The sequence below is a fragment of the Pseudorca crassidens genome, chromosome 1, assembly GCF_039906515.1.
Source record: "Pseudorca crassidens isolate mPseCra1 chromosome 1, mPseCra1.hap1, whole genome shotgun sequence".
Taxonomy (NCBI): Eukaryota; Metazoa; Chordata; class Mammalia; order Artiodactyla; family Delphinidae; genus Pseudorca; species Pseudorca crassidens.
In genome coordinates, this window is record NC_090296.1 from 78,520,678 (window position 1) to 78,544,990 (window position 24,313).

At 39.4% G+C, this 24,313-nt stretch overlaps 1 protein-coding gene across 5 annotated transcripts in view; it reads left to right on the top strand.

Moving 5' to 3' along the window:
• Positions 1-24,313, top strand: part of FMN1 (formin 1) — a 444,603-nt gene that overhangs the window by 323,062 nt on the left and 97,228 nt on the right. For all 5 annotated transcript variants that reach the window (XM_067742229.1, XM_067742240.1, XM_067742249.1 and 2 more), the window contains one exon: positions 12,536-12,628. In XM_067742229.1, coding sequence (XP_067598330.1) covers positions 12,536-12,628 — 93 coding nt within the window. The remainder of the gene's footprint in view (positions 1-12,535; positions 12,629-24,313) is intronic.

Below are 24,313 nucleotides of genomic sequence, written 5' to 3' on the forward strand. Positions count from 1 at the left end.
TTACTCCAAAATCCCGTCTCTGTGGAAAAACAAAGATGTCCATAGGATTTGAAGGGAAGGGGATTGGAGGGATGCCTTCTTGTGAGGTGTCTTTGTTCTGCACTAGGTCCAAACTTTGCGTAAAATTCAGCCCCTCCTCATTACTCACAGGCCACACTCACTCACAGCAGCAAGCAGTGGGGCTCAGTGGGGCTCTACTGAAGCTGCGGGAATGACCCAGAAGCCAGACTTCTCCAATTCAGTTGTACTCTCATCCTACCCATAAATGTCTGTATCCATCTCTCCTTCTGAGAGAGATCCAAACTCCTCTTCCTCTGTTACGAAAGACAACATCTCATTTCCCTGAAGCCCTCATCTGGAGCTCTTGGGATGTTTGGCTCCAAGAATTTATCAAAGATTTTTGTTTCCAATAATGACTATCCCCTTTCCAAGAATTCTGGATCGAGGTTTTGAATTTTTTTAAAAAACATGTATCTCATATCTGAATGAATGTGAATGAAAATGACATGGTATTCGGTCCACATGTGTCTTCCCCAGCCCCTGCCTCTATCCATCTAGGTGCATTTTACATATAAAGATGGATTTTTGTGTGTCTGTATATACTAGAGACAGATTCTATCCAGGCACTAATATCTGTACTGCCTGCATGTAAGTGTATTCATTTGGTAGTTTATTTAGTAGTTTGTTCATTTACTTAGCAAATATTCATTGAGTATCTTGTATGGGCTAGACATCATAGTAGATGCCAGGGAAGTTACAGTAAGCAAAGTACACTGCTTCTGCCTAATGAGGGAGACATTCAGATAATCATGAAGATTATCTTATAGTTACGAAGGCGAAGTATGCCACGCTATGAGACTATAATGGGGGAGACCTCACGCGTATAGAGTGGAGGGTCAAAAAGCAGTCCCAATGAAGTGACCTTTGAGCTGAGATGAAAATGATGACTAACCACTAACTAGGCCCTGGTTACCCAGGGCGTGGAGGAAAATATCACTGGCTAAAAAATGCCTTGATGATGGGAAGAAATTGATGATGTTTGAGGATCTGAGAGAGGGCCACTGGAGCAGAGTGTGGCAGGGGAAGGGAGTGAGTGTAGGGAAGGGCTAGTCTCTAAGAGCAGTGGAAGCCCCTGGTGGGTTTAAGCAGGGGAGTGGCATAATCAGAGGTGTGTGTGTTATAAAGATGACTTGGACTCCAGTGTGGAGGACAGATCAGGAGGAGGCAAGGGTGGATGTGGGAAGAACAGCTAAGAAGGTGTCTCAGCAGTCTGGTGAGAGTGATGGACTCAAGAGCTCTTTCGGAGGTGAAACTATGGGCTACACATGTACACTTAGGAGTTATAGTCCTAGAGGTGGTGACTGAAATGTTTACCTGGAAATTGTCTAGTGAGAGGACAAAGCATGAGAAGAGAAGAAATATTCAAGAACTTGAAAATTTAATGGCAGAGTATAGAAGGATGAGGCTGCAAAGGAGACAGAGCAGTCAGAGGTAGGAGAAAAGCCAGGGATGCGGGACCCAGAGCCAGGGGACAGACTGTTTCAGGAAGGGAAAGTGCTTAACAGAGTGGAATCCTGCTGGGCAGTGAACTAAAATGAGATTTTTTTTCTTTAAAAAAGGACAGTGACAATAGGGTAGATTCATTGGTGACATGAGGGTGTTTTTTCCGTGTCAGAATTGGGGTGAAGTAAATTTCAATGGGTCCAGGATTAAGTAGTGAATGAGAAACGGAAAAAGTGAGTATGGGCAATTTCTTAAAGATGGTTTGGCTGTGAAATAGATTACACTATTTATAGCATAGTGATTTGATGTTTACTAAACACATAAATATTAGGAAAGTCAACTTGTTCAAAGAATTTGTGGGGTTGTTATTGTTTCGTTGTTCTTGGAAACGAAACGGGAAGAATAAAGCCGTGTGCAGTATGTTATCTAGCTAGGCTTAGCACTGTTTGAATGTTTTAAACGGATAAAGAATATTTTGGGTAGCATTTTACTGCTCAGTATACAAAGTGCTTTTTCATGTACCTCTCATTTAGTCCTCATGAAATTTTACACATCAAGAAACTGAGAGTCAGAGAGGTATGAAATAACTTTCCAAGCCGTAAAGAGTATGGAAAACTAAGAATAAATAGATGTATCTTTAGATTAAGAGTAGTTCACAGAGAAAATTTTTCTAATGTATTAATTTTCGATCTATACATGTATATATTATGTACTATATATATAGCTGTCTTCCACAATTAAAAACATACCAAAGCTCTTGTTTTAATTGATTAAAAGTTAACAAATTCTTTCAGTGCCTTGCTTGTATTTCTCTTAAGTCCAATTATTTGTTTACTAGGTCTTCCATTTTGATAACGTTTATTGGTACCTTCTGAAAACTAATATATTTGATTTCTGAAGTACAGGTGTATTCCAAACTCATTTTCCACTTCACATTATGGTTTAATAAATACTATAACTGTTATACCGAAGTCATAACTGCACCTAAGATTTGAAAAATGATTCTACCTTATAGAAGAAGCACAGATAGGACATTCTTAACTTACCTGCTCATGTAGTTCCAGTTTAAGGCTCAGAGTTTTGAATTAGCTTTTTTTAACAGCTTTATTGAGATAAAAGCACATTCCATATAATTCACCCTTTTAAGGTGTACAATTCAGTGATTTTTGTTATATTCACAGGGCTGTGCAACCATCACTACACTCGATTTTAGAAAATTTTCATTACCCAGAGAGAAGCCTCATACCGCTTCACCCCCTAATCTCTCTACCCCTCTTTCCCCCAGTCCTGGGCAACCCCATACTCTACTTTTTATCTTACAGATTTACCTATTCTGCGCATGTTGTACAAATTTAGTCATACGGTGTGTGGTCCCCTGTGACTGGTTTCTTTCACTTAGCATAATGTTCTAATTGACTTTTGAGGCATAGACACAGTGCATGTACAGATACAAAGTAGCACTGGTGTGTGTAAGTCCATCTATGCCTCTACGTTATTCTGAGGTAACATTCTAACCCAGGTACCGTGCATCTAAGGTCTATATCTTTACTCCTAATACCCAGTTGCCCATTCAAGGTTTTTGACTACCTTGGATACTACAGATCTTTGCCTTTGGACGCATAGAGTCACTAGGAGGAATAATTTGGACATGGCAGTTATATCAACGGAATCACCAAACAAAGGATAATGAGAGAAGACACCTTTGAATACATACAGGTTGTCCACACAAGGGTCATTAATGCACAGTTGTCTGATTTGAGCCCAGAAATTTGGGCTTTGGGGGTCTGTTTAGCAGAAAATGAATCTAGCAGTTGGTTCCCTTTGAAATCTAATCTATACAGGATTCTTTTTTAGGGTAGATTTTCTGTTTGCCCTGCACCCCACCCTAGCCCCAGAATTTCCTATAACACCACTCACGACCCCACCATGCTAAGCCATAAATGCCCCCCATATCCAGCATCAGAACCCAAGAACATGAAATAGACACTTTCCATTTCCAGTTTTTGTCATTTGTTTTTGACTTAAATTGGGTTGAAATCTTCCTTTTTGTAGCCTTAAAAAAAAATGGGCATACAGAATATAGCCACAAAGTAGCATTCTCATTTGTGCCAAACCTTTAACAAGCAAATTTTTTAAATTCCTAATATTTTACTGATTTTATGTATGAATTTTCCCCCTCCATAGAAGTCCCCGAATTGCAACCAGATCAACGCCTTTTTATTTCTATTTTAATACATTGGATTTAATGTAATCCCCTAACCATTCAGTTCCAGGCCAGTACCATGAAAAAACATTGGGTAGGTTCATCATGCTAATACTGCTATTTTGATTTCTGAATTTGTTTTAAAATTTATTTTGTTAAACGTATGTTTTGGTCCAGAAAACTTAAAGCTCTGTGTGTGTGTGTGTGTTGCTTGATGTGAAAAGCACTAGGAAGAACACTATACTGTCCTGCTGTTACTAAAGACAGGCCTTGAAATACAGTATGAAAGGATATAATTCACATGTTTGCGTGCAGTTCAAATTAGGAAAAACAATAATTACTATGTGCCATTCCCATTAAGAAATTTTGTTGGTGACCCATTCACTACAGTGTCTGAGGGCATAGGTTTTAGTCTTTTTTCTCTTTTCACTGATGTATCCCCAGTACCGAGTACAGTTTGTGGCACACAGTTGGCACGCAATAGCTATTTGGTGAATTGATATATTTATTGAATGAATTTCTTTAGAATGAACTCCTAGCGTTCTATGCCCTTTATAATCTAACCCTGATTTGTATCTCTCCCATAAACCCCATTGACGTTAACACAAACATTTGCTTTAGTTTGTGTTAGTCTCTTAGTTCTTTTTTTAAAATCACGTTCTTTTTATTGAACTGTAGTTGATGTACAATATTATATAAGTTTCAGGTGTACAACATAGTGGTTCACAATCTTTAAAGGTTACATTTCATTTATTGTAAAATATTGGCTATATCCCCTATGTTGTACTATATATATATATTCTTGCAGCTTATTTATTTTATACATAGTAGTTTGTACCTCTAAATCCCCTACCCCTATATTGCCCCTCCCCTCTTCCCTCTCCCCACTGGTAACCACTAACTTGTTCTCCATATCCGTGAGTCTGTTTCTTTCTTTTGTTATATTCACTAGGTGGTTTTATATTTTCAGATTCCACATATAAATGATATCATATAGTATTTGTCTTTCTCTGTCTGACTTAATTCACTTAACATAATACCCTGCAAATGGCAAAATTTCAAAACTTTATTCTTTTTATGGCTGTGTAGAATTCCATTGTATATATACTACATCTTCTTCATCCATCTGTCTGTTGATGGACACTTAGGTTGCTTTCATATCTTGACAGTTGTAAATAATGCTGCTATGAACATTGTGGTGCATGTATCTTTTAGAATAAGTGTTCTTGTTTTTTTCGGATAAATACCCAGGGGTGGAATTGTTGGGTCATATGGTAGTTCTATTTTTAGTTTTTTGAGGAACCTCCATATTGTTTTCCATAGTGGCTGCACCAATTTACATTCCCGCCAACAGTATGAGGGTTCCCTTTTTTCTACATCTTCACCAACATTTGTTATTTATGGTCTTTTTGATGATTGCCATTCTGACAAGTGTGAGGAAATATCTCATTGTGGTTTTAATTTGCACTTCTCTGATGCTTAACAATGTTGAGCATCTTTTCATATGCCTGTTGGCCATCTGTATTTCTTCTTTGGAAGAATGTCTATTCAGGTCTTCTGCCCATTTTTTAAATTGAGTTGTTTGGTTTTGTGATGTTGTTGTATGAGCTGTTTATATATTTTAGATATTAACCCTTTATCAGTCATATCACTGGCAAATATTTTTCTCCCATTCAGTAGGTTGTCTTTTTGTTTCGTCAGTGGTTTCCCTTGCTGTGCAAAACCTTTTAATTAGGTCCCATTTGTTTATTTTTGCTTTTAACATCTTTGCTTTAGGAGACAGATCCAAAAAAATATTACTACAATTTATGTCAAGGAATGTTTCGCCTATGTTTTCTTCTAGGAATTTTATGGTTTCCGGTCTTACATTTAGGTCTTTAATCCATTTTGAGTTTATTTGTATATGGTGTTAGAGAATGTTCTAATTTCATTCTTTTATATGTAGCTGTCCAGTTTTCCCAGCACCACTTATTGAAGAGACTGTCCTTTCTCTGTTGTATACTCTTGCCTCCTTTATCAAAGATAAGTTGACCATATGTGCGTGGGTTTATCTCTGGGCTTTCTGTCCTGTTCCATTGATCTATATTTCTGTTTTTGTGCCAGTGCCATACTGTCTTGATTACTGTAGCTTTGTAGTATAGTCTGAGAGCGTGATTCGTCCAGCTCTGTTCTTCTTTCTCTAGGTTGTTTTGGCTATTTGGGGTCTTTTCTCTTTCCATACAAATTTTAAAGTTATTGTTCTAGTTCTATGGACAGTGCCCTTTTTTTAGGGATTACATGAGTCTGTAGATTGCCTTGGGTAGTGTGATTGTTTTAACATTAATTCTTCTAGTTTATGAACACAGTATATCTTTCTATCTGTTGTGTTGTCTTCAATTTCTTCATCAGTGTCTTATAGTTTTCTTGGTACAGGTCTTTTACCTCCTTAGGTAGGTTTATTCCTAGGTATTTTATTCTTTTCCATGTGATTGTAAATGGAATTGTTTCTTTAATTTCTCTTTCTGAGAGTTTACTGTTAGCATGTAGAAATTCAGTAGATTTCTATGTATCAAATTTGTATCTTGAAACTTTACCAAATTCATTGATGAGCTCTGGTAGTTTTCTGGTGGTATCTTTAGGATTTTCTGTGTAGAGTATCATGTCATCTGCAAACAGTGACAGCTTTACTTCTTCCTCTCCAATTTTGATTCCTTTTCTTGTCCAATAGCTGTGGCGAGGACTTCCAATAATATATTGAGTAGAAGTGTTGAGAGTGGGCATCCTTGTCTTGTTTCTGATCTTGGAGGAAGTACTTTCAGCTTTTCACCATTGAGTATGATTTTAGCTGTAGGCTTGTCAGTATATGGCCTTTATTATGTTGAAGTATGTTCCCTCTATATCCACTTTCTGGAGAGTTCTTTTTATCATAAATGGGTGTTGAATTTTGTCAAAAGCTTTTTCTGCATCTGTTGAAATAATGATATAGTTTTTATTCTTAAATTTGTTAATGTGGTGTATCATATTGATCAGTTTGCAGATAGTGAAAAATCCTTGCCCTGAGATAAATCCCACTTGATCATGGTGAATGATCCTTTCGATGTATTGTTGGATTCAGTTTGCTAATATTTTGTTGAGGATTTTTGCATCTATGTTTTTCAGTGATACTGGCCTGTAATTTTTTTGTGTGTGTTATATCTTTGTCTGGTTTTGATATCTGAGTGATGCTGACCTTGTAGAATGAGTTTGGAAATATTCCTTCCTCTGCATTTTTTTTTTTTTTGGTGGGGGGTAATAGAGAAGGATAGATATTAGCTCTTCTCTAAATGTTTGGTAGAATTCATGCATGAAGCTATTTGGTCCTGGACTTCCGTTTGCTGGGAATTTTTTTTTTTTAAGGTTTATTTTATTTTATTTTATTTTGCGGTACACGGGCCTCTCACTGTCGTGGCCTCTCCCGTTGCGGAGCACAGGCCCCAGACGCGCAGGCTCAGCGGCCATGGCTCACAGGCCCAGCCGCTCTGCGGCATGTGGAATCTTCCCGGACCGGGGCACGAACCCGTGTCCCCCGCGTCGGCAGGCGGACTCAATCACTGCGCCACCAGGGAAGCCCAAGGGAATTATTTTTTATTATTGACTGACTTTCATTACTGGTAATTGGTCTGTTCATATTTTCTGTTTCTTCCTGGTTCAGTCTTGGGAGATTGTACATTTCTAGAAATTTGTCCATTTTTTCTAGGTTGTCCATTTTATTGACATATAGTTGTTCATAGCCTCTCAGTTCTTTATGTTGCTTCAGCAATCCTCTGTGGTGGTCCTTTGAGCATGGCGCTCAGGGAAAGGACAGTTCTTATAAAACTGAAGAACAGGTAGAACTGGCACAGAACCATGGAGGGGTTGGGTAGGAATTAGGTCAACAGAGGAGAAAAGAGAGAATCCCAGAGTTAAAAAGCAGAGCCTAGATACATCTTTCCTTTTCTCTAAAAATGTATTCTGACTTCATTACTAAGCCCATAGGTCCTTCAACTCGTACAGCAAGAGACATGCGCCATATATTCCTAAAAATGTGCATACACATTTGAGCTGTTAAAATGGTTAAACATGTATTACATTTTGATGAACTGTATCTGGGCCCTGCCTCTGTATCCTTATAACCTACCCATGCTTTTTCAGTTACTCAATAAACTTTATTCCTTGTTCTTAAAGGTCAAAAACCAAAAATACAGACAACCACTTATGACCTAACCAGTCTAGTATCTGAAATCTTAAAACATTCAAAGCTATATCTTTCTCTAAAATGCTTCACAAGCAGTTAAGCTATTTTTTAAATTTTTTCATTGAGGTATAGTTGATGTACAGTGTTATATAAGTTTCAGGTGTACAATGTAGTGACCCACAATTTTAAAGATTATACTCCATTTATAGTTATTATAAAGTATTGGCTATATGTTATATGCTGTATTTTAAATGCTTCACAAGCTCTTAGCCTTTAAATGAGAATACTCTCAATTTAGTGTCAATTATTTTATTATGTATTAGTTTTCAATATTTCATCTCTCACAATGATCACCTATTAGTAACTAACTTCAGGAATTAATATGTACTTTAATTCTGTCAAATTTAATAGAAAAAGGAGAGAGAAAAAGAACCTGGGTGACTTTGGCTTTTCACATTGGAACTCCTGGCACAGCCTGTGTCTGAGGCAACCTTGGTGGTCTAGCAATATTGCATAAGCATCTTCTGGTTGGACAATTAATGACATTGGGAATTTGTCAGGGACCTCTTTCCTTTATGCACTGCCAGTCTCCAGTGTCATTGTTAATTAGTCTTCAGGTCTCCTGTTTGTCTGCTAGAATGCATCCTGGATAAGCCAAGTTAGTAAGTTGGAGCGGGCAAGCTGCTTGGCCATTGAATGTGCGACTGTGCTCAGTCAGTCAGAGGGCAGCCCTCTGCTTTGATCGTGTGGAGAAGTTTAATTGTAACAGGCCACATGGGAGGCTGTGCCCGTTGGGGTGCAGAGAGGGCCTCGGGCACAGCAGGGGAGCTGCTCTCCTTTGCGCTGGTTTCAGTGTTTCTTATTTCAAAACCATGAAGCTCGGAGGCCCAGGACACTTGCTTCACATTTTGCTTCATCTTTCTCCAGGAGTTTCTTCCTTGAATTCTCAGAGTGGGTGGTGGAACCGTCAGCAAGGGAACAAAAAACATCATCTCTTTGTTCCAAACAGAAGATTTGCACTGGGGCATATTTTTTAAAATAAGAGTGTAGAATTTGTAGCACGTAATCCCTAGCCATGACTCTCTTGCTGTTCTGGCTATGACACGTTTCAACCAAAGGCATAAAAGTGACAAATAATAAATACGACGCCACCTGCTAGTGCCAGGCAATTTGCAAACCACTTTACATGCATTATCTCACAATGCATATATCTTGCCTATGAGGGAGGGGGTCCCCATTTTGCAGATGAGAAAAGCTACAGCCCACCTGCACTCAGGTAGGTCTCGATCCAAGCACGAGCCCTTTGCCACACCACTACCTGGCCTCATAAAATCTGGGCAGTCTGATGGACCCCATGGGCCTGGCAGCACAGATGAGACAAAGGGAGAGCTGCAGTGATCAACCCTTTTAATTCAGGCAGAGGTGGAGGCTTCGCTTGTGTATTTAGGAGAAGAAGCTCTGCCTTGGGCTTTGCGTTTGCTAGGGAGAAGTAACCTTGAAGACATTACTGTCAGGGCTTCAAGGATGTCCTCTTACCAAAATGCAGGCCTCACCATATATTATTTGTGTTCGTGAAAAATAGTTCTCTATAAACGGAATTGTTGGAATTTGAATGTAGTAGAGGGCTAAAGAATTTAAAGGCCTCTCCCAATTTATATCGTGAGAATAAATATGGCTTCCTGTGTTCTCAGAATCATGGCTGGATATCATCAGAAAAGCTTATGTGGTCATGAAAGTTCATTGAAAACGGTAGATTCTTGAAAGCAGGCCTCTTCCAAAGTGTGTCTGACCAGTCTCCTGCTTCTAGGCCTGCTGTCATAACTGCTCAGTCAGGAGAATGACCTTCTTGTGCCTTGCAGCATGAAGTGGTGGATGTTTATGGGGTGGGGAGGGTCTTTAAAATACACTGAGCCCTTTCACATCAGCTTGGGACAGTCACAGGGTTTGTGAATGAAGAGACTAGGACCCCTTGATGTACCTTCCTGGGAAGGAGGGAAAAGAGTAAAGAGACAAGGAGGTCATACTGCACCCCTGGAGAGCCCGCTCGGAGTCTGGGTCAACATTGCTAATTTTTTTTCCACCTTCCTCTGCACAAGAAGCTAGTTAAGGTGAGGAGATCTGTTGCTTTGGCCAGGTATGCATGGAGGTCTCTGGAGAAGTTTGGAGATGTGTAAATGAATCCTGCATAATGGCTTTGCAGGGATTAATAGAAATACACAACTAAATATAATTAAAGGTAAAACATAAATGCTCTCTGGAAGGTAGATGTTTGAAAGATGCAAAATCTTTGGATTGGAAAGGTTTTATGGTGGTGGCTGCATCTCAGAGAAACTTTTTTAGGATGAACAGGACTTTGTCAAATGCGGTAGAAGGTATGTTTGGGATGAGAGCAGGATGGGCAGAGAACCCCATGAATGAAGGCATGGAACTGGGAACACTGGTTTATATAAGTTGGAAACATCGCATAATTTTGATTTCATCGGTCAAATATATGGGGAAATAGAACTGAAAGGTAGAATGGTACCATCATGGAAAAGGCCTTAAATGTCAGGCCTGGGAGTTTGAATTCAGTTGAATGAGCAACGAGAACCCATTAAGAGTTTCATCTTTTTTGTGTACCTTTCCCTCTTTGTTTTCACTGGATGATCTTGCCTTGTAATTCGCAGAGACCAGGGAAAACAAGTTTCAAAGTTAACTTTTGATCTCCTCTCCCTTAAAACAAAAGAAAAGAACAGAACAAAAAAAACCAATACACTCACCTCTCCCCCATCTCAGTAAATGGCACTCCTAGCCACACCTTGTTCATCCTTCCTCTCCCTCAACTTTACATCGACTGCGTCAGCAATTTGTCCTACCTCCGAAATAGATTCCAGCTCTATATACCCTGTCCCTCTCCTCTCTGTCCTTGATATCACTCTAGCCCAAAGCCATTATTTTGAGAACAGAATAGTGGTGGGAAGGGAGGTACTTATCGTTTGGCCACAGGCCCATCTACTAGGAAAGAGGTAAAGGGAAATCTGATAATAGTAGAAAATTATTAAGTAGTCATTGTAGAGAGGACAAATACACTGAAAAATAAAGGTAAAAACGTAGCGGGGGGGGGGAAAGGAGTGTTTTGAAATGATGGTTTTGGCTGGTTTTAAGGAATTTGTTCCAGGTAAGATAGATCATTTTAAAAAAAGAAATGAGTCTTTGTGTCCCAATGGACGGGGTTTCCTAGATAGCACCAGTATGGTTATCAGAATAGTTAATCACAGATATTCAAAATAAGGTCTATTAAAAACTTTTGGAAAATAACATTGTCAATAGGAAGAGCCTAAACTTAGGCCCTTGTGTCCTGTGATCAGCCTCGTGATCTCAGGTGGGAATCCCCGGAGCTGATTCTGGGAATGTAGCTGATGCTGAACTTGACAGAGTTCCGTCACATCATGCTTTCATCTTCAGCACAATCTGGTAGTCTCCCAGAGATGCCTAGTATTTCCGCAATCTAGTTGGCAGTATCGTAAGAGAAAGTGTCAGGCAGCTAATTCCGAGGGACCCTTGAGTGACCTCTTTTGCCTTGTTTGTGCTTCAGTGCTGACGTGCTTGTGGATTGCCTTACATAGTAAACATTCTGGGGTGCTAGTTTTGGAAACACCAAGTTCTTGTATACAAATTTCCCAACGTAAATAAAGGAATCCTTTCTAACCATCTTCTTCCAAAATGCCTTACCTCTGTGCTTCTGTAAATTCCTCCAAGAATATATCTTTCTCTATTTTTGGGAGCAGGTGGCATGACTTCCGGGCGAAAATCTAATGCTTTAATATATTCTCTTGAATAAGGACATGTCAGTAATTTCTGGCCATGATCAACAGACAAAAGTGATCACGACTCAGCTCTAGCTTTGGAGAAATGAAGCCTTTTTTTACCCAATGCATTTCTGCCACTGGCACAAACATACAGAAACCTTGAGAAAATGCCTCTTGCCTGGGTTAACTGCTTTTTATGACGGTTTATTGTGGCCTCCATGTCACCAAGTCAGAACTATCTAATTTGAGGCGGCCTGATTATCAAAAAAAAGCAACCTCTTGTAAATTCCAGATATCCTGTCTGAAGTAAATTACGTACAAAATGTTTCACACGTGTTAATGGGAAGGGGCGGTGAACGGGAGTGAAGAGAGATTCGGTCCTCCCTAACCTGGGGTTAGTTCTCATGCTGGGATGTGGGTGTCACTTTGAGGAATCGCCAGTTTGGTGAGAATTTCTGCAAAATCTATTTTAAGCTCCACTTTTAGAGTTTGAATCTGAAGAGGGTCTGGGCCTTTAATTCCCTAGAACTAGTCCTTGAATAGTTCTTGGCTCTATTTTGGAGAGACCAAAAGCAGAGTACTTCACCTGTCCCAAGTCAGAGGTTTTGCCGTGTCTCTAAAAAAAAAAAACAAAACAAAACAAAACTTGAAGGTGATGCATTTCCCTGTTCCTGAAGAAAGGTGTAAAGTGAGCTAATTATTTGTTTGTTTCTGCTCTTTCCCCTGTAATTTGGATAAACGATGATGCATAAGAATTTTGCAGTATTAATACCCAAGCGTAGAGCATAGAGCACAAGTTCAGCAAACCCATGTTCTCGAGGAAGTCTAACTGCCCCCTTCTCTTCACAGCAAGTGAGAAACAGATGGCAGTGGTGTGTAAGGAGTCACCAAAGGAGTATCTGCAGCCGTTCAAGGACAGACTCAAAGAGTTCTTCCAGAAAGGTAGGAGGTGGGACGTTCTGAAACGTCCTTCCTTTCTCCGTCTTTCTCTGACACCCACCGCCCCGTGCATCCCGCCTGAGCACTAGCGGACGATTCCATTAGACCGTCTTCCCATGGTGGAGCCGTACTCAACTTAGATGGAGTTGTCCTGTAACCTTTGTATCACCTTTTAAATCTGCTGTGAGATTCTAAATCCTTTAACATCACTCCTGTCCTGTGTCTGTAAACTTTGCGAGAGAAGCCTTTCTCTCTTTGTCTCTGCACGGATCCCAAGAGGATCCTCAGTCCCTGTTAACTGACAGACGACGTCCATGCAAGGCTTATGCAGTTGTGCAGGCGGATGGTGATTATCTTTCTGGTTTTACGAGTGTAGCAATTTGGAAACTTGTGTTGTATTTTCCATTCTTTTCAGGAAGGAAAATTGGGGCCAGGTGAATGTCACACATCCAATCACTTGGCAACCGTCAGCCCTCTGGGTTTAGCGGATGGAAGTGATACGCATGAGCCCCAGTACTGACTTAAAAATCTTACCGAGTTATATTCCTGCCTCCATGGTTTTGGCAGGACTAGGGAACTTTTGTTGAGCCCTGGTAGTGAACGTGAAAGTTTAACGCCTTTTGGATATTTCCTATTCTGGTTTCTCAAATTCAGCCTAGATGTAAAACAAAAATAAGTGTGGGGCACAGTTTCCCATTATAAAATAAATAGGTCATGGGGAACGTGACTTACAGGATGGTGACCGTAGTTAATAATACTGTATTGTATATTTGAAAGTTGCTAAGAGAGTAGATCTTAAAAGTTCTCATTACAAGAAAAAAACGTGTAAGTCTGCATGCTGACAGATGTTAACTAGACTTATTGTGACGATCGTTTCACCATATATACGTATAAGGAATCATTATGTTGTCCACCTGAAACTAATCTAATGCTGCATGTCAATACTATCTCAATAAAGAAAAAAAAAAGTGTGGGGTAGTTAGAGGGGTCTTTTGTCTTTGCTAGAAAGCCAGAGGAAATGCATGTAGGAACCTTTAGGGGTATATCAGCATGCTGTTTCTATTTATTACCAAGGCTACATGATACCACACCATCAACAAAAGACCATTAAGCAGGGTAACGTGTGGCCAAACCACCTTGGAAATTGGCAGGGAAATTCTCAGTCCATGAGTCAGAGAAACTTCATTCCAGCTGGTCTCTTGGTGCAGAGTTCATTGCTCCCTCCTCCTGGATGAGGTCTCATTTGTGTTGAAGCAGAAGTCAGAATTCTCTCTTGGCCATAGCTGGACCTTATATATGATGGAAGTAGTGCCATAATGCCATCAGACCAAGTATCATTTTGAGAGCAGATAGTAATACCAACACTTATGGGTTATGTGGCTAAAATTAGGTTTTATATGTGATTTATTAAAGTAGATGCATTGCTTTATGATTATTTTATGTAAATATAACCTAAATGGCCTAAAGAAGCGCACGAAATATTTCCCTTTGCTGACCCCCGATTAATAATTTCTACTTTTGATATATGTATAGGGAACTTGAAATGAGGCTCATGTGTATTTCAATTCCATTCCTTTCTTTTTCCCATTTCTATTTGTTTAAATTAAAATTTTTTTTAATTTTTATTGAAGTCTAGTTGATTTACAATATTGTGTTAGTTTCAGTGAATATAAAACACAGTGAATATATATATCCCTTTTCAGATTCTTTTCCCTTATAGTCTATTACAACAGATTGAGTATAGTTCCCTGTGCTATACAGTAGGTCCTTGTTGTTTATCTATTTTGTTATATGTTAAACCCAAACTGCTAATTTATCCCTCTCCCCATCCGCTTTTCTCCTTTGGTAATCGTAAGTTTGTTTTCTATGTCTGTGAGTCTCTTTCTGTTTTGTGAATAAGCTCATTTGTATCATTTTTTTAGATTCCACATATAAGCAATATATGATATTTGTCTTTGGCTTACTTCACTTAGTATGATAATCTCTAGGTCCATCCATGTTACTGCAAGTGGCATTATTTCATTCTTCTTTATGGCTCAGTAATATTCCATTCCACTGTATATATGTACCACATCTTCTTTATCCGTTCATCTGTCAGTGGACATTTAGGTTGCTTCCATTATCTCGGCTATCCATTTCTATATTTAATTGCTATTATTCTATATCTAGAAAATTCTGCAATGATTATGTCTGGGTATTATTGGCTCATATACTGTAATGGCCTTAGGATCCTTTCTCTTCAAATTAGCTAACATTTTAAAACACTTACGTTGTGAAATTTTTTCTTTTTGTTGGAAGAAGATAAATACAAAGAGATTTAGAACACTGAAAATCTTTGATGCCTTGGAAAAGGAATTTGCAAATCACTCTTGGAAGTTCTGTTTTAGCTTCTTCTCTACCAAGTTTCTTAAGAAAGTGTGATCTGTTCTGAGGGAGGGAATCGAGTTGAGGCAAACTGGACCTTGAGTCAGGAAAGCAAGGATGTGTCCACAATAAGCTGTTCTAAGAAAGCCCTAGAGCAGTGGTTCTCAACCCTGGCTGCATACTAGGATCATCTCGGGGAGATTTTAAAACTTTCAACACCCGGGCCAAATTCCAGACCTACCACTAGCATCTCTAGGGGTGGGACCAGGTATCAGCATTTCTTTTTTTCACTCCTCACGTAACCCCAATGTGCAGCCCAGGTTGAGAACCACTATTGTCAAGCTTAGTTCACCTCTTAATGGGTATTCAAAGGTATTTCGTCAGAGCCCGCTATGTGTCAGGCACTGTGACAGACGCTGGCGATCCTAAGATGAGCCACAGACCCCTCGTCCCTCTCTCAAGGACCGTCTTACTGGGGAAAGGTCTGTAATTGAATAAAGGAGTCACCTCTCCGTTAACCAACAGAGGGAAGGGAAGATGGGAAGGACATAGGAATAGCCTCAAATTATGGTTAAAACAAAGTCAGCCAAAATGAGACACAAAAAGAATTTGGAGGAAAATTACTATTCTAAACTGAATTTTAAAATATAAAAATAAATCTTAAACAGTGCCAATGTCATGTGGTGAAGAGAGCCACTGTTGAAATACCTGTGTTACTGTTGACTCATTAGTTAACTGAGTTGGTCAAAGAACAGTCTAGAATTGTGCCGCCCAGTGTGTCAGGCACTGGCCACATGCAGCTGCTGAGCAGTTGAAACGTGGCTAATCCAGACGGAGAGGTGCTGCACAAATCAAACACACACCAGATTTTGAAGACAGTACCAAGAAACACGCAAAATATTTTATTTCTGCTTTTTTCATATTGGTTACATGGTAAAATAGTATTTTTAATATATTGGGTTAAATAAGTAAAATATAATATTAATCTTAATTGACCTGTTTCTTTTCATTTTTAAGCACGGCCACGAGAACATCTAAAATTATATCTGTGGCTTGCGTTGTTGCTCTATTGGACAGGGCTGTCTAGAAGTAAGATCCCTTGGCCTTTCCCATCACATTCCTGCACTTTCCTCTCCACGTTATCGCTTTACCTTCTCAGCTTAAATCCTGGGTTATTGGGACCCAGTATCACACACCAGCCCCTCCCCACTTTTGCTCTGGGTCTGGCCGTTGTTTGGCTCTCAGGTAGGGGCGCTTACCTGAAGGAGGTGGCGGCAGGCTACTTCATCAGGCTACGCCTCTGTGGTTCAGGAGGCGGTGCCTTGCTACACTGCAGTATATACAAATGAAATAGCTCTTGCCTACTGTAGAGTTCCAAGTAGTAGTCCCTTATTTTTATGGAGATGGTTCACGGATTCATAGAAAATGTGAGATTTCTCATCTATAAATGTGCATTACCCACTCTGGATAATCAAGTTTTTATGGCAGTTATCGTGAGTGTAGGTGTCATCTAATATGCCACTCATAAGAAACACCATTATTCCAAGTACTACTTAGAAACAGAAATTGCTGCCGATTAAACCATGACACGTCATAGACGACACGAGGGACCCCAGTGTCAGAGATGCTAAACGATGAAAATTCCATCCATTTCGAAATTGATGTAAGATGGTACTGTAATTAGGCGTATAGGAGCAGAGAGGAGGGATGACTAACACTTCCAGGTAAGTCAGGGAAGATTTTGAGCAAAGGAGATGTTTTTGTTCAGATCTGAAAAAAACAAAGATGACGGTGATGTCAATGACAAGCACTGACAATGACTGCGAACATTTGGTGGTTGCTTCTATATACCAGGCACCTTGGGGAACAGCTCATTTTACTTTGTCTTCATGACAACTCTCTGAAGTAAACACTATTATCACCCTGTTGTCCAGATGAGGAAATTTAAGGTTAGGAATTCTCAGCAGACAAGTTATAAAGGGCATTCCAGGCAGAGGAAAACACTGCAGAGCTCAGGATGAAAGACATGACGTGTTTGGGGAATGGCAAGAGACTTGGTGTAGCTATATCACAGGGCGTATGGAAAGAACACAAGACCCAAAAGGAGAGGAGGGTCACAATGTGACTTGCTAAAGAATCTGAACTTTGTCTTACAGGCCACTGAGAGCCTTTGAAAAATAGTATGTATGGGAGCGACATGCTCACATTCGATTTGTTTGTTGTGATGTTGGTGTGTTGGGATCATTTTGCTTTTTGTTGTTGTTAAGGAATACATTATAGGGAATTCCCTGGAGGTCCAGTGGTTAGGAAGGACTCCACACTGTCACTGCCAACGGCGCAGGTTCGATCCCTGGTCGGGGACCTAAGATCCCGCAAGCCGTGCAGCACAGCCAAAAATAAAACAAAATAAACAAATAAAAATACATTTAAAAAAAGAAATACATTATAACTAAGACAATATAAAGAAGAGTTGGGACAGTAAAAGACTGGAATCCAGTCCGTCAAGCTCTCCTACAGCAGTCCAGGCAAATGATGGTAAGAACTTGAGCAAAAGCAATCACAGTAAAAATAAGAAAGGAAGGGACCTATCAGTAAAGCTTTTTGGAGTTACAGGACTAGATGACCTATGAGAAGTAAAAAAACAGCGGAGAAAAGGATAACTCTCCTTTTCCTCGCTCAAATAACTGGCTGGATACTGATGTGGAGGACCCATTTGGGATGGAATACAATGACGTAAACTTTGGGCACGTTGATTGGACATACATTTGAGACACACGGGTAGAATATTGGGCTCATAGGAGAGTGCTGGGTGAGACTTTATAGAGGATAGCAGTTTAAGTCATAGAAGTGAATGAGATACCCCAAAGAAGGGGTAGAGAATGAGAAGTTGTGGAGTATCTGAGCACAGGGTATAATATAATAATCATAAATGAGAAAAGATACTTCTGTACTTCCATAGTATTTAGCAGGAAAGCCAGTTTTCAGTTAGGGGCCCATCACTCGGAAAGTCTTAAGCAATTGCCTTCTTTACGCCTGAGAAGTCATACACATGCGTTGTGACTCAGTTGATTCATGGTTAGGCTGATTTTCATATGAGCTGCAGTTCAGTTCTTCTAACCATCATGACGATTTAATGTTCTTATGTAAATCATATCCTGTTGCCACACTCAAGCGGAGATGACGTGCCTGTCCTTCTGTCTTTTATCATTCTTCCCTTCTCCAAAGGCCCTTAAATAGTGTTACTTAACAAAACTTGTTCTTAACTAATTTCACTTTCCTCGCAGAATCGAAAGTAATTTTAACGGCACCCCTTTTCAGAGTTGCAGTCTTCATGGCATCTGAGCCCTTTCCCTGACGTGGTTTTCTTTTCCACAGTAGTCTCTTATTGATTCCAGTTTACAGCTCCGTTCAGAGTGACCTTGTGCAGGCATTATTTGAGCTCATGTTTTTCCACCCTCAGATCAAACATGGTCATAATGATACGGCCTTCAAGAATGTGATGCTCGCATTAAAAGTCCCCATAAACGTGGCAGGGATCCTGTAATTGAGAGAAGGCGCAGAACAACTGATTAGATCCCAGGTATAGATCTTTAGGGTGGTCTTTTCATGCTGTTAAATTGGTCATTTGTATTTATAGCTTTGGCAGGGAGGGCTGGAACCTAACCTGGTTCCAATACCAACACTGTCCCACACTTGGCCTTATCTCATTCTCCATTAGTTTTACTTAGCATCCGTGAGTGGACCCAAATCAAAGTAAATCTGAATAAGCCATGTTAGTCCTCATTTCTCTTCTGAGGTTCTTTGACCGGCTGAGATTAAAGATATTCTTAATATCAAGAAACAGTTTTCTAGTAAAAAGTGAGTAGATAGATTTACCAAGCTTAAAAAAAACAATAACTCCGATTTCGCCCGTTGAATGCAAAAAGAATTATCTATGTAGCTGCATACCTCGTGATAGCTGGGACTATGTCAGTCTGGTCCTATGCATTTTCTTGTTGTCTCAACATAATAGAGGCTTAGCCTGGCCCATAATCGGTGTTAATAATTTTTTTTTTAATTAATGAACAAACAACCTGAGTCTTGTAAAGTGCCTGCAGGCTTCCCCGCCCCCCCCCCCCCCGCCACATGGGTTTCCTGTGTAAATCCTTTTTAGTATTGGTAAATTGTGCCAGAATGTGGTAAGATGCATCTTTGGTCTACAGTGCATGCCTGTGGTCAGGTCTCCTGGATATCAAAGCATCTTTCTATGTTGCAGATATACATAAATCCATTCTTCATAAATACTTAGCTCAGAGTAGATTGATAAAGGCTGTAATTGAACCTCTATAAACTGTAGAATAAGAGCAGGTTATTAGGTGATCACTTCAACCCCCAGAATGTAGAAAGAAAACCATCTGAGTCACCATATTCACGCCTTAAGATGACAGAGATCAGGACAGGTCATTGATCTGGACAGCGCGACCTGTGAAAGGAAATAATTCTTACATTCTTTACAGAACTTGTGGAAGGAAGAACTGTGGCTGGGGGAACACACACTCTACATGGGCCAAAATGAGTTCTTATATACATCACTACTCAAAAAAGTACCAGCAGGGATGGCTCCAAATAACATCAGATGGCCGAGAGTTAAGATAATCTGTTGTGATTTCCAGGTCACTGAAGTAACAGAGCAGTAATCCTTGGAAGGTGGAGAAAGCCATCTTATCAGAGGCTTATTAAGTAGACTCTTATCTGAAAGGATTTAGTTTGAATCAGTTTTTCTTTCCCACAAATTTCTGTCAAGAGCACATATTGGCCCCCCCCATCAGTTTCTCTATCTTCTCCTCTCCCACTCACTTCCCCTCCTTCCCTCCTCCCTCCCTCCCCCCTGTCCCTTTCCTCTCCCTTTCTCTCCTCTCCCTCCCCCTCTCCCTCTCTGCTTCTCCCCCCTTTTCGCCTCCTCCTTTCCTCTCTTCTCCTTTCTACTCAACCCCCTTTAAGTCTTTTTTTTTTTACATCTTTATTGGAGTATAATTGCTTTACAGTGGTGTGTTAGTTTCTGCTTTATAACAAAGTGAATCAGCTATACATATACATATATCCCCATATCTCCTCCCTCCCACCCTCCCTGTCGCACCCCTCTAGGTGGTCACAAAGCACCGATCTACTCAATTTTTCTTTTTGGCCAAGCATCCAATAAGTTGTCTTTTCAGTAACTTTTGTTCTCTTTTTCTTTCTCTCCAATGAAATGTTTTGCAAAAAGAAGAAAAATGTCTAAATTCTTTTTACTGATATAAATACCTGAAAAAGATTGTCTGCCCCCCGAAAAAGAAAGAAAACTACAGACCAGTCTCACTATAGTTTTAAAATTCTAAATAAAACAGCACAGTTTAAGACCAAATGAAGTTTATTCTCAGAATGTAAAGATGATATGATATAGCGAATTCTGTTAATATAATTCATCACTATTAACATCTCTAACAAGAAAACTCAGATGATTATCTCTTTAGATGCTAAAAAGTGCATGCAACAAAATTCAACTTCCATTCTTCATTTAAAAGCTCAATAACATGTTAACTAACACATACTTCCTTAAAATAATAAAATCTGTCATAGCCCCAAATTTGCAACTCTTTTCATAGACAAAAGCTCAATCTATGTTCTATATAAGACCTTCTAGACATTAAGAAAAAAGACCAACATCCCATAAAAAAGACAAATAATATGAACAGTGACAGAAGCTGCTTTTTAAACATATGAAAAGATAACACTCTCAAAATGGGAGAAATGCAAAATGAATTACATTGAAATTCCATTTTTTCACATCCAAGATTGGCAAAATTACAAAAGTTTGATAACAGACTATTGGCAGTATGGTAGCATAGACTTCACTCTTCTACATTGCCTGTGAAAGTGTAAATTGTTACAGTCTGCGTGGAGGTCAATTTAGCAGTATCTAAGTTACAAATGCACATACCTTTTGACTTGGCAGTTCTACTTCTCAAAGCCTACCCTCAGATATGCTCACACATGAAAAATGATTTATGTACCATGTTACATATTGTGACGTTTGTAACAGTGGAAGATTGAAGACAACCTAAGTGACCGTCAATGATGGAATTATCAAATTAGGGTATGTCTACATGATGGAATGCTAAGCATCTGTTTAAAAAAAACATGAGGAAAGTATATATTGACATGGAAGACTCTAACATATTTTAAGTAGGAAAAAGCGAGAGTGAGAAGAGTAGACATATTACTATTTAACTAAAGAAGGAGGGGAAAATGGATACTACTTAACAAAAATCTCTAACGACAAATACAAAACTGACGTAGGGCTGATATTCAGCTGGTTCTTACCATAACAGCCGGGCACATTGTCTGTTCTGTTCAGTTGTTCAGTCTGTTGGTAAATATTTAGAATGTTACTCCTGAAAATAATCAAAGAGCTTCATTGCTGTCGTGGATAGAAAATGGATGGATGGGGTTCAAAGGTACTATGTAGACTTTTTATAAATCTTGATATTTAATTACCGTGTTCCTCTTCAAAATAAACAAATAATTTTTTTTTAAACAAACAGCTGTATGGTACTTTGCGATTAAATTTTTTCTCTCAAGACTGCTTCCCCTTTTAGGGTTTTCCCATTGTGGTCCCTAAGCCCACTGAACCTAGCCCTTTCTGTTCAATTTCCAAAGAACTGGAAATTAAATGCTCCCACTCACAGCCTGTTTCCCTCCTTTGGACCGGTTGACTTAGAAGGACATTTGAGGGCCTCTTGTGTTTTCCTGCTCTCGTGAATGGAGAGCCCGATCTATGAGCTAGTACCTTGCTTTCTTTCCTTGCGGTCCTCCACCTCAGCAACCCTCCACAGCAGACACACACACACAGTCCCTCAAAGTCTTTCTCCTGCCCTTACATTGCCTCCTCTCATCTTGCTCACGGTTCTGTCACTCTTTTGTGAGGCCTATAACTGAAGTGTCCATGAAGAAACTTCTGTGCTCTAATATGGAGGGTGTTGTATCTTTTCCTCATCTTTTGTTCCCTGCGCCATAATGTATTCTCCATTTCATTTGGGTCCTCTTACTTCTTCAGTACATAGATGTCTTAGGTGTTTTGATGGACCCTTTCCTAAACATACAGGATGAGGAGTAAGAATCTATATCTCAGGTTACCCTGGCACAGACCATCTTCTAAACCTAACACCAGAGTAGGACGAGTTATCAGGCATTTCTATCTCAAGACCATTATCAGGATATGACCTCTCCTGTGGGTATTTGGAAAGAAATGCTTCGTCTCCTATTTTTAAGCAATGTCTCTGAGCTACATGCAGGTAAAAGAGAGATGGTGGTGGTTGGATTTGGACGGAAGTGTGGGTTAAGTATTATTAACTCTTACTTCTATAGGTCTTCTCTAGAGCAGCAGATATTTAGGAACACACACACGTGTACGTGTGCACACATGACAACAACAGCTCTAAGCTTATGAGACCAAGATGCTTTAGTGGGACAGGAACCGTACCTTAAAATTCTTAACAACCTTGAGTAGGGCCTTTAACTCATTAAGTATTACAGCATCGCTAGGGCCCATCTCATGATGATATTGTTGGTGTTGATGTGATCCCTTCATTTCCCTTTCATTGCGGCAGAATCCAAGATCCTTTGAGATTATGGAGCCACAGTTAGAATAACCCTTTGCTGATGAGAAGGGGCCCCCCGTAGAAGTAGGGGATGGAGCCAAGTGAGCCAGGCTCTTTCTGTGTTTAGACCAACTTGTCCACTTGTGAATTCTCTTTCCATATTTCATTGGCTTTAGAAGAACTTGAAGTAGACTAAGTTGTATCCCCCAGCAGCAGGGTTTAGTAAACTTCTGAGGTTTCGTTTATGATACTGAGCCATAATCACACTCTTTAATCTTCCTAGCATGGCTACATGTACCCTTTTTGGTTAAACCTGTTTGCTTTTTGTGTTTTAAGTGTTCTGAATGTAGCAGAAAGAGCATTGTGCTTGAAGGTAGAAGACCTAGGTTTGAACACTAGCTTCACCACATCTCTGTGTGATTTGGGGCAAGTTTTTAAATTCCTCTTAGCCTTCTTCTTTCTTGTCTGTAAAATGGGAATAATAATATCTACTGTATAGCATCACTATGAAGATGAAATGAGACAGAGTACATGTGAAACCACCATAGGAACTATAAAGCATCGATAAATACAGGTGTTATTTTTACAGTGTGATTATTATCCCGCCACCACCCTCTGTGAGAAACGCCAATTGGTTGAAACTACTCTCCCTTGGGTTTTCAGTTCAGACAGGCAGTTGGAAGGATTCTTCTTTTGGTTTGATGGTTTTCTTCAGTAGTATGCGTGTGTTCCTTTCTTTTTATTTTTTGTGTATCTATTGTAGGATTTTGATTTGGGGTTACTATGGGGTTCATATATGTTGATCTATAACTATATCTACTTGTTTTAAACTGGGAGTCATTTAAGTTTAAACACATTCTGAAAGATCTACTTTTACTCCCCTACCCCACATTTTGTGGTTTTGGTGTCATATTTTACATCTTCGTGTTTATCCCCTAATTGTTTGTTGTAGTTATAGTTGCTTTCACAGTTTTTTTGTCTTTTAATCTTTGTGCTGGCTTATTTAAGTGGTTGATCCTCAGTCCTTACTATATATTTGCCTTTCCTAGTGGGATTTTCCCTTTCCTATAGATTCTTACTTCTTTTCCACTTAGAGAAGACCCTTCAACATTTCTTTTAGGGTAGGTTTAGTATTTTTTAAAAATTTTTATTGGCGTATAGCTGATTTACAGTGTTATGTTAGTTTCAGGTGCACAGCAAAGTGAATCAGTTATACATATACATATATTCACTCTTTTTTTAGATTCTTTTCCCATACAGGCTATTACAGAGTATTGAGTAGAGTTCCCTGTGCTATATAATAGGTTCTTATTAGTTATCTATTTTATATATAGTAATGTGTATATGTCAGTCCCAATCTCCCAATTTATCCCTGCCCCGCCACTTTGTTTTCTACATCTGTGACTCTGCTTCTGTTTTGTAAATAAATTCAGTTGTACCCTTTTTTTGGATTCCATATATAAGTGATATCATATATTTCTTTTTCTGTGTCTGACTTACTTCACTCAGTGTGACAATCCCTAGGTCCATCCATGTTGCTGCAAATGGCATTATTTTGTTCTTTTTTTATGACTGAGTAGTATTCCATTGTATATATGTACCACATCTTCTTTATCTATTCCTCTGTTGATGGACATTTAGGTCGCTTCCATGTCCTGGCTATTGTAAATAGTGCTGCAGTGAACATTGGGTAGGTTTAGTATTGATG